This window comes from Colobus angolensis, unplaced genomic scaffold (genome assembly GCF_000951035.1).
Source record: "Colobus angolensis palliatus isolate OR3802 unplaced genomic scaffold, Cang.pa_1.0 Scaffold83, whole genome shotgun sequence".
Taxonomy (NCBI): Eukaryota; Metazoa; Chordata; class Mammalia; order Primates; family Cercopithecidae; genus Colobus; species Colobus angolensis.
This window is the reverse complement of record NW_012122154.1, coordinates 1,895,902-1,911,419: the sequence shown is the minus strand read 5'-3', so window position 1 is coordinate 1,911,419 and position 15,518 is coordinate 1,895,902. Positions and strand designations below refer to the sequence as shown.

Genomic DNA, 15,518 nt, shown 5'->3' with positions numbered 1-15,518 from the left:
AGGAGTTTGAGATCAGCCTGGGCAAGATGGCAAAGCCCCGTCTCTACTAAAAATACAAAAAAATAATCCGGGCGTCATGGTGCACGCCTGTAATCCCAGCTACTCAGGAGGTTGAGGCATGAGAACCACTTGAGTCCAGGAGGCACAAGTTGCAGTGAGCTGAGATCTGTGCCACTGTGCTCCAGACTGGGCTACAGAGCAAGACTCCATCTCAAAAAAAATAAATAATAATAATAATGAAGCACTTGGAGAGAAGATGTCTTTTTTCCATGTTTGTTGGTTGGTTGGTTGGTTGGTTGGTTGGTTGGTTGGTTGGTTGGTTGGTTGGTTTTGAGACAAGAGTCTCACTCTGTCATCCAAGCTGGAGTGCAATGGCATGATCACAGCTCACTGCAGCCTCGACCTCCTGGACTCAAGCCATCCTCCAGCCTCGGCCTCCCAAGTAGTTGGGACTACAGGCACACACCACCATGCTCAGCTAATTTTTTTTCATAAAGATGGGGTTTCCCTATGTTGCCCAGGCTGATCTTGAACTCCTGGGCTCGAATGATCCTCCTGTCTCAGCCTCTCAAAGTGCTGGGATTATAGGCATGAGCCACTCTGTACCTGGCCTCTTTTTCTACTTTTCTATCTTCTGATTAGTCAAGGATGAAATCTCATTTTGACGCTATGGCCTCTCTAATGCCCCACCACACTTAGCAATCACCCTGTTCAAAAAAAGAGAGCCAGCTTTGGCCTCAGAACCTTTAGAAAGTAACGGCATCTAGTTAGAAGTTACGTATTTCTGTATATCATTTCCTTCTGCTTCTGGCAAGTGAGTATGATTTTCTTTTTGGTAGTAATGTAAGATTTCCTTTATAAATGTATTAGTTGAAATGAAAGGTGAGTTAATTTACCAAAATGTGTTAAATAAATATATAAATGGATGGTACAAAATATGTTAAATTAAAAATTAAGCAAGTAGTTTAAGTTTTGAAAATTAAAAGAGAATGTAATTCTCTTTTATTCAATATTTAGAGAATCCTGAAGGCATTTTATGAATGGTTAATACATGGGAGACTCTTAGAGCAAGGCTAGTGGCTTTAATTGATTCCCTTTCTACTTTCTTTCTTTCTTTTTTTTTTTTTTTTTTGAGATAGAGTCTCGCTCTGTCGCCCAGGCTGGAGTGCAGTGGCACGATCTCCGCTCAGCTCACTACAAGCTCCACCTCCCAGGTTCACATCATTCTCCTGGACTACAGGTGCCCACCACCATGCCTGGCTAATTTTTTTTTTTTTTTTTTTTTGTATTTTTAGTAGAGACAGGGTTTCGCTGTGTTAGCCAAACCCTGTCTCGATGGTCTCGATCAGGATGGTCTCGATCTCCTGACCTCGTGATCCGCCCACCTCACCCTCCCAAAGTGCTAGGGGATTACAGGCATGAGCCACCACACCCAGCCTCTACTTTCTTAAACGGTTTTAAACCATTCAAGCTCTTTGCCAAGCTCTGCTGGGCAGCCCAGAATCTCCTGCAATGTGTTCCAAGGCCTGAGAAGTTACCCTCTTCCCCATGCCCATGCTGATGCCACCACTCTGGTTGGGACATAAGCCCCAGGTGCTGGGTCCCTGAGCTGGATGGAGAAGTCGCTGGTGCTGTGGGTGGGCCACCCTGGAAAGATCCAGCAGAGTGGCACTTTCAGAACCCTGCTCTGTCATCTGCAAATGTATCTGTGTTGGGGGATCCTAAGAACAGCTGAGACCTGCCTGACTGAGCAGAAGCTCCCTGCTGGGGCACCCCGGCCAGCTAAGCCTCTTGAGAGATGGCCCTGCTTTCCAGCCCTGGTGCCAAACCCCAACCCCTGTCTTCACCCACCTTCTCCACTTCCCACCCTCCAGCCCTGTCCTAAGCCTCACCCAGCCCAAAGCAGCAGGTTTCGTCCCTAAGAATTCCTCCCAGCTGCCGGGGAAAGTGAGCTGAGCATGAGGACCACTGTGGGGTGGAGAGCACAGTAGCCCCCCAGCCAGGCAGGGCTGGGTCACCGGCCAGCCTCACCCTCCCTTCCCCTGTGGTCCTCAAAGCTCAGTTTCCTCATGAGAAGCTCCTTCATGCACTGTTGCCAAGGGCCGTAAAGACAGAGGGCTCCCGCCTGTGATCCCAGCACTTTGGGAGGCCGAGGCGGGCAGATCACAAGGTCAGGAGATTGAGACCATCCTGGCTAACATGGTGAAACCCCACCTCTACTGAAAACAAAAGAAATTAGCCAGGCATGGTGGCAGGCACCTGTAGTCCCAGCTACTTGGGAGGCTGAAGCAGGAGAATGGTGTGAACCCGGGAAGCAGAGCTTGCAGTGAGCCGAGATCGCACCACTGCACTCCAGCCTGGGTGACAGAGAGAGACTCTGTCTCAAAAAAAAAAAAGGCCGGGCGTGGTGGCTCAAGCCTGTGATCCCAGCACTTTGGGAGGCCGAGGCGGGCAGATCACAAGGTCAGGAGATTGAGACCATCCTGGCTAACATGGTGAAACCCCACCTCTACTGAAAACAAAAGAAATTAGCCAGGCATGGTGGCAGGCACCTGTAGTCCCAGCTACTTGGGAGGCTGAAGCAGGAGAATGGTGTGAACCCGGGAAGCAGAGCTTGCAGTGAGCCGAGATCGCGCCACTGTACTCCAGCCTGGGCGACAGAGCTAGACTCCGTCTCCAAAAAAGAAAAAAAAAAAAAAAAGGCAGAGGATTCCCTAGATGAATGCCCAACTGCTGCCCACATGTAGCCCCTGCCACACTGGCCCTCCTCCCCCCACATCTAGCCTTGTTCCAATACAAAGAGGAGCTTGCTGTGCTTGCAGCTCCTGCAGTCCAGATAGGCAGTCTTGCTCCAGCTGCAACAGAGCACCATCTCCTCCCTTCTCCCAAGCTCTCTGCCTGGCATGGGAACCAGACTGGGCAAGATGGGGCCAGGGATGAGGAAGGCCAACAGCCATGGCCTGAGTGAATGATTTCTTCTAAGTCATGTGACATGGCTCACTCTTCCAACCTCTCAGGGCTCAGGGTCTGCCCTCTGAGCCCCACCTTCAACACCTCCCATGGGAGCCCTCCAAAGAATGAACCAGGAATGGAAACGGGCGAGCCCATGGCACCCTGGCACCTGAGACCCAGCGAGAATCAACACTGCCTCACCAGCCAATGTGCAAGGCTGCAGCCTAGACCCAGTGCCAGGATCCCAAATGCAGGCCCTCCCCTTGGGGAGTGGATGGAGTAGGAGAGAAGGGGCTGCAAGGACCCACATAGGCAGACAGAGGGACAGAGAGGGAACAAAAGATTCCACTTGCAAGGTGTCGCCAGAGGCAAAGGTATCATCCACTGGGGACATGGGGACCTGGAAGCAGCACAAGGACAGCTTTGCTCTGGTCGTGGGAGCCCTCTTACTTGTCTGCAAGCAGCCTCCCACACCCCCAATTTACTCCCCATTGCTGTCTGTCATTGATCCCTAGGTGGGGCCAGGGAGGGACCTGAGTCAGCATGTGGCTGGCTGCTGGGAGAGGGAGCACCAGCTGAGTCATGGCTCCTCCCCTGGAGCATCCATGAGCCATCCAGGCAGGTGTGCACTGCCCACTGGCGCAGGGCTGTGGGTACCTGCACCTGTCTGTCAACACTGATTCTTTCTCACATAACAGGCACTTGCCACCACCCTGCCCAGCCAAACCCTCTCAAACCACAATGAGGGGATGGAGTGGGCCCACATAGGTGCCTCCACTTGAGTCTAGGCACCCCAGGCTTGTGTCTGCTAGGACACACTTAGCAGAGAGGCTGAGAGCACTGGCTTCGGAGCCAGGCAGGTCATAGCGTAAAGTCAGATTCTTCCACTTATTTGGGGAAAGTTGCTTCCCCTCTGTCAACCTGTTTCCTCACTGTAAATTCGGATTCATCCTTTATTGAGCACCTCCTATGTGCCAGGCATTGGGTTGAGTGCTGAGGATAAAGTAATCTTGATGGACAGTTATGGGATAAAATAGACCTACAAAAATGAACATGCAATTCACAACTGAGGTGAGCATGGTTGGTGGGAGAATGAGGAGCACATAATAAAGGGTGTGGCATGGTCTGGGGCACCAGCAACCTTCTCCCTGAGAAAGAGACACTTGAGTGAAGGGGGAGGAAAAAGGGGAGGGACATTCAGCATGTGCAAATGTCCTGAGGTAGGAACAAGCAAAGTGACTGCCAGGGCAGGAGTCCTGTGTGGCTAAAGGGCAGTGGGTTAAGTCAAGCAAAGGATTTCAGTGGGAAAAAATAAATAATTCTGACCTTGGCCAGGCATAGTGGCTCACATCTGTAACCCCAGCACTTTGGGAGGCCGAGGCGGTCGGATCACCTGAGGTCAGGAGTTCGAGTTCAGCCTGGCCAACATGGTGAAACCCTGTCTGCACTAAAAATACAAAAATTAGCTGAGTGTGGTGGTGGACATCTGTAATCCCAGCTACTTGGGAGGCTGAGGCAGGAGAATTGCTTGAATCTGGGAGGCTGAGGTTGCAGTGAGCCCAGATCACGCCACTGCACTCCAGCCTGGGCAACAGAGCGAGACTCGGTCTCAAAAAAACAAATAAATAAATAAAAATTTTAAAAAATAGTTCTGGCCTCATGAGGTTGTTGTGAGGTTTTTGTTTGTTTGTTTGTTTTTGAGACGGAGTCTCGCTCTGTCACCAGGGCTGGAGTGCAGTGGCCGGATCTCAGCTCACTGCAAGCTCCGCCTCCCAGGTTTACACCATTCTCCTGTCTCAGCCTCCTGAGTAGCTGGGACTACAGGCGCCCGCCACCTCGCCCAGCTAGATTTTTGTATTTTTTAGTAGAGACGGGGTTTCACCGTGTTAGCCAGGATGGTCTCGATCTCCTGACCTCGTGATCCTCCCGTCTCAGCCTCCCAAAGTGCTGGGATTACAGGCTTGAGCCACCGCGCCCGGCCTGTCGTGAGGTTTAAAAGAGCTCATATTGTAAAACTGCTGGTGTGGGGCCCGGCACATAGTGAGACATCATCCTGACTGTCGGCGGCACTGTGGCTGCTCCTGGCTTCCTCATCAACCGTCTGGGTGACTCAGGTTCTCAGCTCCCTTGCTTATTATTAGCCCATCCCTCTGGCCTATTGAGCCCCCATTAAGATCAAAGACTTGTGCCTGTGGGGCCTGGGGAGGACACAGGATGGTTGGAGTATCATAGTTCCTTCCATCAAGGAACGTCCAGTGTTGCAGGCAAGACCCTCGTTGCTTTGCCTGCACTGTCGAATTTAATCTTCACCAACTGTTTTAGGAGGTATGTGTTAATTTTTAAATCATTTTACAGGTAAGGAATTTAGGCTCAGAGAGGGTACCTTGGCCACAGTCACAGAGCTAAACAAGGCAGGAATGGAGCCAGGGCCTGCCCTCCAGTGAGCAGGAGCTACAGTGGACACAGGCTCAGAGCTCCTGCTCTCTGTCCCAAGCCCCACACATGCGCTGGGTCCCTCTCTACCTTCTTCCTCATGTCGTCTCTTTTCTTATTCAGTCTGTCTGAATTCACCCCATCTCCTCTACACCTAAAACAGTAAATTTCTATACATATGTTTGAATGAATGAATGAATGAATGAATGAATGCTCCTCGCTACCTAGTAGGGGCCCAGGGCCTTCACTATCCTCTCTTTCCCTGACTCTGTCTCTCTCTCTATCAATTCTATATCCATTTGTTTCTATTTCTGTGTGTCTCTTTTTGCCCTCTCTCTCATGCCAAATCACCCTCAAAGTTCATCAGAGCATCTTAAAGGAAAAAGGCTTCCTTTTCCAGGCCTGGCCTTACAGGTGACAGTGGCACAGAGGGAAGCCCCATCGGGAAAGCTCGCACTCAGCAAACAGCAATGGAGGAGGAGCTGGTGACTGCCCTGCACCTGCCTGAGGCCGGTCCACTGCCCTGGAAGTCCCTGACATCCCCTTGTCCCCTTTGTGGCAGCCTCCAAGCTCAGTGAGGTGGGCCAGGGAACCTCCTGGGGTCCCACCAGGACATCAGGACCCCCAGCCCCTGGGGATCAGGCCTCCTTGGGGCTGCCTCCTCTGACATCTTCCTGTCGCCTACATTACCCAAGCCAGGTTGTCTGTGGCCTTGGGGAAGTGCCATTTGCCTGATTAGGTAGGCACGTACGCCAGTTCCTGCCTATAGAGTTCCCTGGACACATTAGAGATCTTTTCACTATAAAAAAAAAAAGCTCCCAAAATCCTGAATTTCAAGGTCGGTTCCACCCCATAAAGCAAAAACGATGGAGTAAGCTAAGAAAAACGCACACTGATCCCATGCGTCTCTCAGTTTTATCTCATCCCTGAGAAAGAACGGAACAGGAATGAAGCCACCCAGGACGTGGCAAAGCCTGAGCATGGACAGGATTTTGCCACTTTCAGCCTGTAGGACCTGGAGCAAGCCAGTCTCGCTACGGTGAGGTTGGAGGAGTCTTCTAGGTGGCTCACCTAGCACTGCCCCAGTCTGAGTGCTGGGAGGGTGGAAAGAGGGTTTACAGGGAGGCGGAGCCAGAGAGGTCACCTGACCAGCCCCAGGACTCAGAGACGCAATCCCACCTGCCTCCACTAGACTGTGCTATCGAGTCACCTTGCCGGTCTATTGTTTAGCTGATTGGAGGCCGAGGGAAGGCAGTCAGCATTGTCGGAGCTGCTGGGCTCGTATCTTGAGATGGATGCTTGTGGCTGCCAGGCTCTGTGAATAAGAGCCCTGTTTATCAGCAGGATCCAAACACTAGCCCTACCCTCCCCAGTGACGTATGGTGGGGAAATCCCAGGAGGAGGGGAGTCCATGTGAGACCCCTGGGGCCACTGCCCTGTCTGACCTCTTCCTCTGGAGCCTGACAGTACAGGGTGGGACCACCTCCCAGCCTCCCTGCTTGACTTCCTCGTCTCCTGGTTCTGAGCCTGCTTTCAGCCAGGTGATCCCAGCCGCCATTTTTACCGGCAAGCAAGCCCAGGTCTCCTATGTATTCCCTGCAAACAGTAACGGCAACCACTCAGAGAGGAGGCTTGCCCCACTGCACCCCAGTCTAAGAGACCTCACGTTTCTATATTCCTCTAAGGCAGATCTCCTTTGGGCAGAGACTTTAATCTGGCACCGCCTCCAAGGTAGAGAGGTGCCTGGGGATTCTTATGAAGTTCAGGACGTTCTGGGCTTCAGGCCCCACTGGTGACTCTTGGGGTATTTTGCTCTCTGTCCAGGCCCATGTGACCTCTCAAATGTGGGCCACTCCCAAGACTATTTGCCACACTTGGGCAGGAGGTTCATTGCCCCACTGGGAACCTTAGGAACCAGAGTCCAACACCCCCAGGAGTATCACAAAGCCCCTCACCACACTAGGGTCCTGTACCCTCTAGGGTCCTCAAACCCACCTCTTCTCATTCTCTGAGGAAGCACCCTCAAACCTTCCTCCTTCCTGAGTTGTCCCCTGTACCCCTGAAACTCTAGTACTTCACCTCCAGGATGGCCCATCCTCACCCAGGGTCACCCAAGGTCAACCTTTTTGATGAGAAAACTTAGCTTAAAAAATATCCCAGAGTGTCAGAAACACAAAGCAGTCCTCTTTTTCCTGGGGTGGAGGTAGGAACAAGAGAAACCAACATCTCTTCATTCCTTTTCCTAATAACTCACCCCATTACCATTTATAGGGTGCTGACTATGTGCCAAACACAATGCCAAATTCATTGCCTGCATGAGGTCATTCACTCTTGTATCAGCCTTATGCAGTAAAGGTGTTTATTCCCTACCTTGTGAAAGAGGAAATATGGGGTTCAGTACCTTGCCCAAACTCTTCAAGGCTATTCAGCGTGGGAGCCAGGACTCCAACCCAGGTAGTCTGATTCAAAAGCTCAGGCTTTTAGATCCCTTGCCCAAATTTAGTCTTTTTTCAGTCTCTCCCCTACCATTGACTCCCTCTACAAGTTTTCTTCACGCAGCCCAATGAATGAGCTGTTGAAACTGACACAGGACTAGTCAACTCTTTCCTAGCTTGGGGCAGTGAGCCCCACCCACCTCTGGAATCTTCACCACTTACTAGGGTGAGGCTCCTTCCCTTCCCACTCTTTTTCTAGCCCCCCAAAGAGAAGGAAAGGCATTCCCCACCCAGGGGAGGCTCCTACAGTCCTGATTCTTAAGGTATAGTCACTCATTGGATTCTTGTATCAACCTCAAGAAGCAGGGCTCAGCATCCTTACTATACAAGTAAAGACACTGAGACTCAGACTTCCCAAGCTCACATCTGTTACAGAACAGAGCCAGGGCCAAAAACCAGTCTATTCCCAAACCCTCTAAAAATGCTCTCATCATGGATGGATAATCACCATACCCTAGAGATAGTTTACCCAGTATCGCCAGCACAGCCATGCCTTGAGCCAGCACTATGCCAGGCCCTGTACATTCTTCCAGTGAATTATCCCAACAAACCCATGAGGTAGGTACTATCATTATGCCCCTTTTACAGAAATGGAAGCTGAGGCTGGGAGATGGTCATCAACTTGCCCTAGGTCAACCAAGTGTAAGAAGGATTAGATCCAGCGCCGGAGGCAAGAGAAGGTGGGGTGGAGGGAGACAAGAATGTCAGGAGAGCTTGAGTTCCTACCTTCGGTTCATGGACCTCCAGTAAGGAGCTCTAGGAGACCCCTGAACCCTATGACATTGTATGCAAATGTATGTATGCTTATTTGAAGGTAGGGGACAGAGGAAAAATCTATAGCTTTCTATATGCTCCAAGGAATCCCTGATCACAAAAACATTAGGAATCCTTAACCTAACATAGTGCCTGGCATAGGGGCGCTCAATATCTAGTGAATGAATAAACACACATGACAATGAGTGAGTAAATGAATGAATATCCCTCCATATCCTAGGAGACACCACATAACCTGGTACACACATCTATCTGTGTCTTCTGAGATGGCGAAAGATATCCTGGGACCTGAGCCCAATCCACCCCCAGGACCTTTCTCCCAGTTCCAGGGGCCATAGCCAGGTGCTATGACAAGCTCCAGAGATGCTTCTCCCACTTTCTCCCCACCCCCACTCCTAACAATGACCAGACAGAGGCGAGAATTATGCAACTCAGATAATGAAGCTGTATTGATTGCCAGGAGGGGGTGAGGGTGAAGCAGGGTCCAGGTGTGAAGTGCTTAGGGGTTAGGAGAGGGGATCTTCCAGTGGGATCTGTGTCCACACAGGGGGCCTCCTAGGCCTGAGCGGGGCTGGGCAGCCTCAGTTCTTGGTGCGAAGGACCTGCTCGTGGGTGGACACCACCTTGCCATCGTGCACATCCATGACCTTGGTGCGGATCTGGCGGCTGGAGGAGGTCACTGGGGAAGAGGCGGGAAGAGGACATTACCAGAGGTGAACAGACAATGGACTAATCGGAAGTAAGGAGGCCAAGAAGGTGAGGAAACTCAAACTGACTCCCCGTTGTCCTCTCCCCTGATTACTGCTTCACTCTCTGCTGTTGCCCAAGCACTGATACCATCAACACTTTTCTTTCAGACTAGGGCTCCCAAAGGTCAGAGACAGAGTCTTTGTCCTCAGATTAGAGCTTCCTAAGAGCTCACACCCGGCTGGTTCCATTCATATGCAACCAATGGAGTGGCCTCGGTAGGAAGAGCCCTGCAGGGCCCTGTTCATGGTGCTGACCACCATAGCAATGGGATCTGCCACAGACACCAGGAAGAAGTAAGAGGTGGGGGCTGCCTCTCCTAGCCCTAAGGAGAGTTTAGAAAATAGCTTCTTCCACCCAAGGAGGTTCACAACAGAAACTGGGTGACAGCACTAGAGCTCAGCCCTTCACAGAGGCCCTAGCCAATGCCTAGACCCACTTGGGGTACAGAGGGCGGCCTGTAGCCCAGGCCTGCAGAGGAGGAAGGTCTTACCGTCTCTGGATGACTGCGAGCCAGAGGAGAACTGGGAGGAGGAGAGGCTGTGAAGACAGAGAAGGGCAAGATCATTAGATACATGGTGGGGCCGTGAGAGTGCCATGGGGGGACGGACTAAGGGGAGGGCCAAGACTCACTGGGCATCCTCGCCCTCCAGCAGGCGGCGGTAGGTGGCGATCTCCTGCTCCAGCCGTGTCTTCACGTCCAGCAGGATCTTGTACTCCTGGTTCTGCTGCTCCATCTCACAGCGTAGCTGGGCCAGCTGTTCCTCCACGCTGCCAATCATCTCCTGAATCTGGGCCAGCTGCATGCAGTAGCGGCCTTTGGTCTCCTCCAGGCTGTTCTCCAGGGATGCTTTCTGTGAGGGAGAGAAAGGGAATCCAGGATAAGTGAGTGTGGCCGTTCTCTCCCTGCTAGTCCTGGGCGCACCACCGTGCCTGGCACTATTCCTACCATGCTGAGCTGGGACTGCAGCTCAATCTCCAGGTTCTGCATGGTGCGCCGGAGCTCCGAGATCTCACTCTTGCCGCTCTGCACCAGCTCGCTGTTGGTGGCCACCTCGCGGTTCAGCTCCTCTGTCTGCAAAAAAGAGAACGCTGTTCACACCAGAAGGCTCCAAAAGGTGGGTGGTCTGGGTTCCTTCCACCTCAAATGACACCCACCTTGGTGAAGAACCATTCCTCAGCATCCTTGCGGTTCTTCTCTGCCATCTTCTCATACTGGTCACGCATCTCGTTCAGGATGCGGCTCAGGTCCACGCCAGGTGCAGCGTCCATCTCCACATTGACATCTCCACCCACCTGGCCTCTCAGGGAGTTCATCTCCTGCACAGCCAGGGACAGTCCACAGTCAGAAGTTCCACCGTGGCAGTGGATTGGGGTTCCTTAGTCAGGCCTGAATACTGCCCTCCCACCATCACAATTCTGTCTTGACTTTCCCTTGTCTCTCTCTCGCTCTCTCTCTTTTTTTTTTTTTTTTTTTTTTTGAACAGGGTCTAGCCTTGTTGCCCAGGCTCCTGGGTTCAAGTGATCCTCCCATCTCAGCCTCCCAAGCAGCTGGGACTATGGGCACACACCACTGTACCCAGCCTCCCTGTGCTTCTTTTAAGCTGGCTTCTCCACATAGTTCTCACCTCCTCGTGGTTCTTCTTCAGGTAGGCCAGCTCCTCCTTCAGGCTCTCAATCTGCATCTCCAGGTCAGCTCTGGCCAGGGTCAGTTCATCCAGCACCCTGCGCAGGCCATTGATGTCGGCCTCCACACTCATGCGCAGGTTCAGCTCTGTCTCATACCTGGAATGACCCCAGAGAAAAGGAATGAGACACCCACCCTGACCACAGCGAGGGCTTTGTTCTCGTCTCCCTGCAGCTCCTCCCAGAGCTGGTGCCTTGTGGGTGGTTTAAGGAGCCGATCTTGAAAATGGCATGGTGGAACACGGTGCCCATTGATTGCTCAGATATGAACATTCCTGGGGCCTGGGGATAAGGCAGTTCATCTTGCTGCAGAATTCAGGAGGGGTTTGCGCTTCTAACTTCAGCCAACAAATAATGCGTCAGTCCTCCAACTATGATTCCTTCCTATACTTCAAGGGCAGTTGGGGAAGTGGAAAGTGCCTCTCCCTAAAGCAGCGGTTCTGAAACCTGGCTGTGGACCAGAATCACCCAGGTAACCTGCTATAAATAGCTGAATCAGAACTCCAAGGGTGGGGCCCAAGAGTCTTATTCTTTTATAAGCACCCCAGGGAGTTTTCACGCAGCTATCCTGGCACTGGCTAGTTCTATTTGGGAAACACTGCTCCAAAAATGCCCTGCTTTGGGGACACTGGGTGTTCTGGCCCACCATTGCAAACTCACTTGGTGCGGAAGTCATCCGCGGCCAGGCGGGCATTGTCAATCTGCAGAAGGACGTTGGCATTGTCCACTGTGGCCGTGAGAATCTGCAGGTTGGAAAGGGCACAAGTAATTTGTCAAATGGACTTCACAAGCTGGACTTCACTGTAACCTACGTTAAGCTCTTGCCTCATGTTCTTGCCTGAATTCCCCTCTTCCCCCACAAAACTTGACCACAACAGCCTAAAGGAAAATCCCAGATGCCCCAAGCCTGTCCTAAGACTTTGCTAACTCCTGGTCACCAGACAGGGTAGATGCAGCCCGGGGCTTAGAATCAAAAGCCCAGGAGTTCTGGCCCCAATTCTGCCACTGACTTGCTGCAAAATCTGATGGGTCTTGGGGCTTCAAGTTCCCCACCTCTAGGTGAGGAGAATAATCTGAGGCTCCCTAGCCCTCCTTCCTGAACTGGCCTCTCTTCTCTCTGCATCAGCCAGCCCTGCCAGTCCTCTGCAGATAGGCACATTCCTTTTCAAGCTTACAGGCCATGGGACTTCAAATGGAACTTTCTCAAGAGGTAAAACCCAACTGATACAGGGGATTAGAAAAGAGGACTCAGGGGAAAAATAAGAAGATATATTGGCCCCTGAGTCTGGTTGGAGTTCCCTACCTCATCACTGAATTTCCCTAATCCATGCAAGGCGTTAGAGCCCAGCAGACTCCCACAGGGAGGGCTCCCAGGTGATGTGGGAGCAGGGGGCTGGAGTCAGAGGGCACAAGCCTGCCAGGCTCCCTCTGTGCAGGGCACATCAAGGGGCCACACTGATTGTCTCTGCAGGCTCTCCATGCCCACCTGGCTGTAGGGAGGAACCAGCCTCTACCAAGGCTTATGGGCAGCGGCAGCCACAGCCCAGACTAGTGAGCTAATGAGCGGTTTGGATGTCTTGCCTGGTCCCGTTAGAGCCTCACTCCTCCCCCATGCTGGAGAACAAGTAGCTGCCTCCTGTGCTGGAAGGTAGGGCACAAGGGCCCCAGCCTTGGCTCTGGCATTAATTTGCTATGTGACCTACAGCTTGTCACAGCACCTCTCGAAGCTTCAACTGCTTCCTCTATAAAATGAAAGGACAGGAATCACTGATCTCACATGGTCTGAGGATTTGAGATCAGAAGGGGATGAGGAGGCTGGGGAAGGGAGAGCATCTTCTCACTGATCAGCTCTTAGGGCATCCAAGACCTCAAAAGAAGGAATCTGGGGTGGACTCTGTCCTATAGAGAAATCTTAAGGTGTCAGTGGCCTGGGGCATCTATTGTTCCCAGAAGGAGCTAGCTGGAATGGCACCTTCTGCTGCCCATTCACCCACCTTGTTCCTCAGGTCCTCGATGGTCTTGAAGTAGGGGCTGTAGTCTTTGATCTCAGCGGGCCGCTGCCTCTGGTACCAGTCGCGGATCTTCACCTCCAGGTCGGCGTTGGCCTCCTCCAGAGCACGCACCTTGTCCAGGTAGGAGGCCAGGCGGTCGTTGAGGTTCTGCATGGTCACCTTCTCACTGCCCACCAGAAGCCCATCACCACCACCAAAGCCACCACCCAAGCCACCACCAAAGCCAGCACCCAAGCCACCACCTAAGCCAGCACCAAGGCCACCACCATATCCTCCCCCGAAGCCACTACCAAAGCTGCTGCTGCTGCTGAAGCCACCGCCATAGCTGCCCCCCAGCCCGCAGGCTCCCCCAGAGGAGAAGCGGGAGGAGGAGACAGACAGGCCCCCGCCGTAGGTGCTGGGGGCGCGGCAGGACCCTCCGGCCAGGACGGAGGAGATGCGGCTGGAGCCGCCCCCGATGCCGCCCCCGAAGGAGCCCTTCATGGAGCTGGAGGAGGTGAACTGGCGGCTGCAGGTGGTCATGGTGCGGAGGAGGGAAGTGAGCGAGCGAGCAGCTGCTGAGTGGAGAGAAGGTGCTCGGGTAAATTGGAAAGGGATGCGAGTGCTTTATACCCATGGGTAGGGGGCGGGCCTGGCACTTTCCATTCCCCTTGGCTTTCATCACCCACAGGCTAGTGCCAACTCCCAGGCAGGTCCCTCCTCTCCTCCGCCTCATCATGTCTGTCATATTTTACTGGAAACTCATTGTTTGGGGTGTTTTGGGCTTTCTTGTCCCGCCAGGCGTGATTCACAGGGGGAGGTGTGGGCCTGCAGGCTACACTTTCCCATCGGGCCCTGGGAGTCCCAGCCCTCAGGAACCCGCACACTGGGCTCAGCCAGGGTGACAGAGAGCAGGGCCTCTGCACCTTAAACCTGGTGACCTGCTAGCTCTCCATGAACTGGATGGGCCTGTAACATCCACTTAGAGGAAGCCCGCCGCTGCAGGGGACGGATACCTGGCTGGAGGGCACCAGTATGGCAAGGTCACCTTGGGCACAGACAGGCCTCCCTCACTGTGACCCTCTATTAGCAACACGGAGGTCTGGGGGTCCCTCCCAGGCCTGACCTGCCGTGCTGTGCTGAGAAGCCTGTCCCATCCCTGAAATACACCCAGCCAGTCACGGGTATCATGATTCCCACCCCAACACCCCCATCAAAGAGAAATCCAGACAGCTCTCCCCAGCCCTGGGCACAGACGCTAATATTCTCCCTATGGTGAGGATCTCACATCCACCACACACCAGCAGATGGGCCCACAGCATAGGGCAGGTGGCCTCATGGAGGCCAGGAAACAGCCTGGAGTCAGGTGGGTCCTGGCTCTGCCATTTATACCTCTGTGACCCAGGGCTTGGCACTTCTCTGAGCCTCAGTGTTCTCACCTGCAAAGTGGGAGTCATAGCATCTACTCTGCCTACTGCAGTCAGCTCTGAGAAGCCAATGCAACAGCGTGTATGGAAGGGTTTTGTAAACCGAGTATGGTGAGAAGCCTGGTTGGTGTCGTTGTAGCCCAGGCTTAGCCCCAAAGTGGATGGAACTGCATCCAGGAACAGGCCTAGGGGGCCTTTTTTTCTTCCAGCCCCAGATATCTTCTCAGACACCCAGAACATCCCTAGTGTGGGCAGAAGTCTGGCTCAGGTGCCCTCGCTTAAGCCCCTTATGGAACTGGCCCAGGAGATGTTCTGGGGAGGAGTAGAGGCTGGAGTGGAGCCGGGCTGTGCCAAGGGCAAGGCTGAAGTGGACACGAGGGTCCCTGACTCCTGAAGCCCGAAGGGTCAGGGGACATTTCTAGGAGTCCACTTGGTCCTGCTTTGGAGGTGTGTATATCAAAACTTCAGCAATCTCCCAGACAACCTCCCAAAGCAAACCCTTCTGGCCCCCACCCCACCCTCCCGTCAGCCCCTCAGCTGCACAGACCCCGGCAGGCATGTTGGGAGGAATGTGGTCGTGTCTGGGGCTGCCTGACACGTCCTATCTCCTCAGACAGGCCCCAACAGCCCCTGCTGGAGGCTCCAATGCTCTTCCTGGGATCAACTGCTCCTAGAAGAGAAGCAGGACCCTCTCTCACCCCCACCCCCACCTTGACTGTCACCAAAGCAGAAGCCAGGAGGGGAGCCCCCCACTACTGTGGCCTAGGAGCTTGGAAGACAGTGCTGAGACAGACACCTGAGCTGTGGGCTCCCCAGATCTGCCAGCAAAGGACTCTCGAGGATGTGAGTAAGCCAGGGCCCCACCCCGCTCCACCCGCCCCTGACAGACACTCCTAATCTCCCTGCAGAGAATGGTCCCCCCACCCTGGCCCAGCCCTACAATTTCCCCAGAGAGAGGCAACAGGGATTTTGGCTGAGGGACAGATGCTTTTGTTGGGAGGCATGTTGCTGTT

At 53.3% G+C, this 15,518-nt stretch overlaps 1 protein-coding gene across 1 annotated transcript; it reads right to left on the bottom strand.

Annotated features, from left to right (window-relative positions):
- Positions 1 to 9,076: 9,076 nt before the first annotated feature.
- LOC105503038 (keratin, type I cytoskeletal 14) lies at positions 9,077 to 13,699 on the bottom strand. Its single transcript, XM_011929765.1, has 8 exons — positions 13,082 to 13,699; positions 11,748 to 11,830; positions 11,030 to 11,186; positions 10,560 to 10,721; positions 10,351 to 10,476; positions 10,035 to 10,255; positions 9,895 to 9,941; positions 9,077 to 9,333 (listed from the first exon to the last, which is right to left on the bottom strand). The coding sequence occupies exons 1-8, from the start codon at positions 13,619 to 13,621 to the stop codon at positions 9,236 to 9,238; spliced, it is 1,434 nt and encodes a 477-aa protein (XP_011785155.1). The 5' UTR covers positions 13,622 to 13,699; the 3' UTR covers positions 9,077 to 9,235.
- Between the last annotated feature and the right edge of the window lie 1,819 nt (positions 13,700 to 15,518).

What these genes read in the sequence shown, in the direction of transcription:
- LOC105503038 (XM_011929765.1), bottom strand. Translation starts at nt 13,621, where the DNA reads ATGACCACCTGCAGCCGCCAGTTCACCTCCTCCAGCTCCATGAAGGGC. An exon ending in GCGGATGACTTCCGCACCAA is followed by an intron (nt 11,187 to 11,747) that starts GTGAGTTTGCAA and finishes GGGTCATTCCAG; the next exon opens with GTATGAGACAGAGCTGAACC. An exon ending in CTCGCAGTCATCCAGAGACG is followed by an intron (nt 9,334 to 9,894) that starts GTAAGACCTTCC and finishes CCTCTTCCCCAG; the next exon opens with TGACCTCCTCCAGCCGCCAG.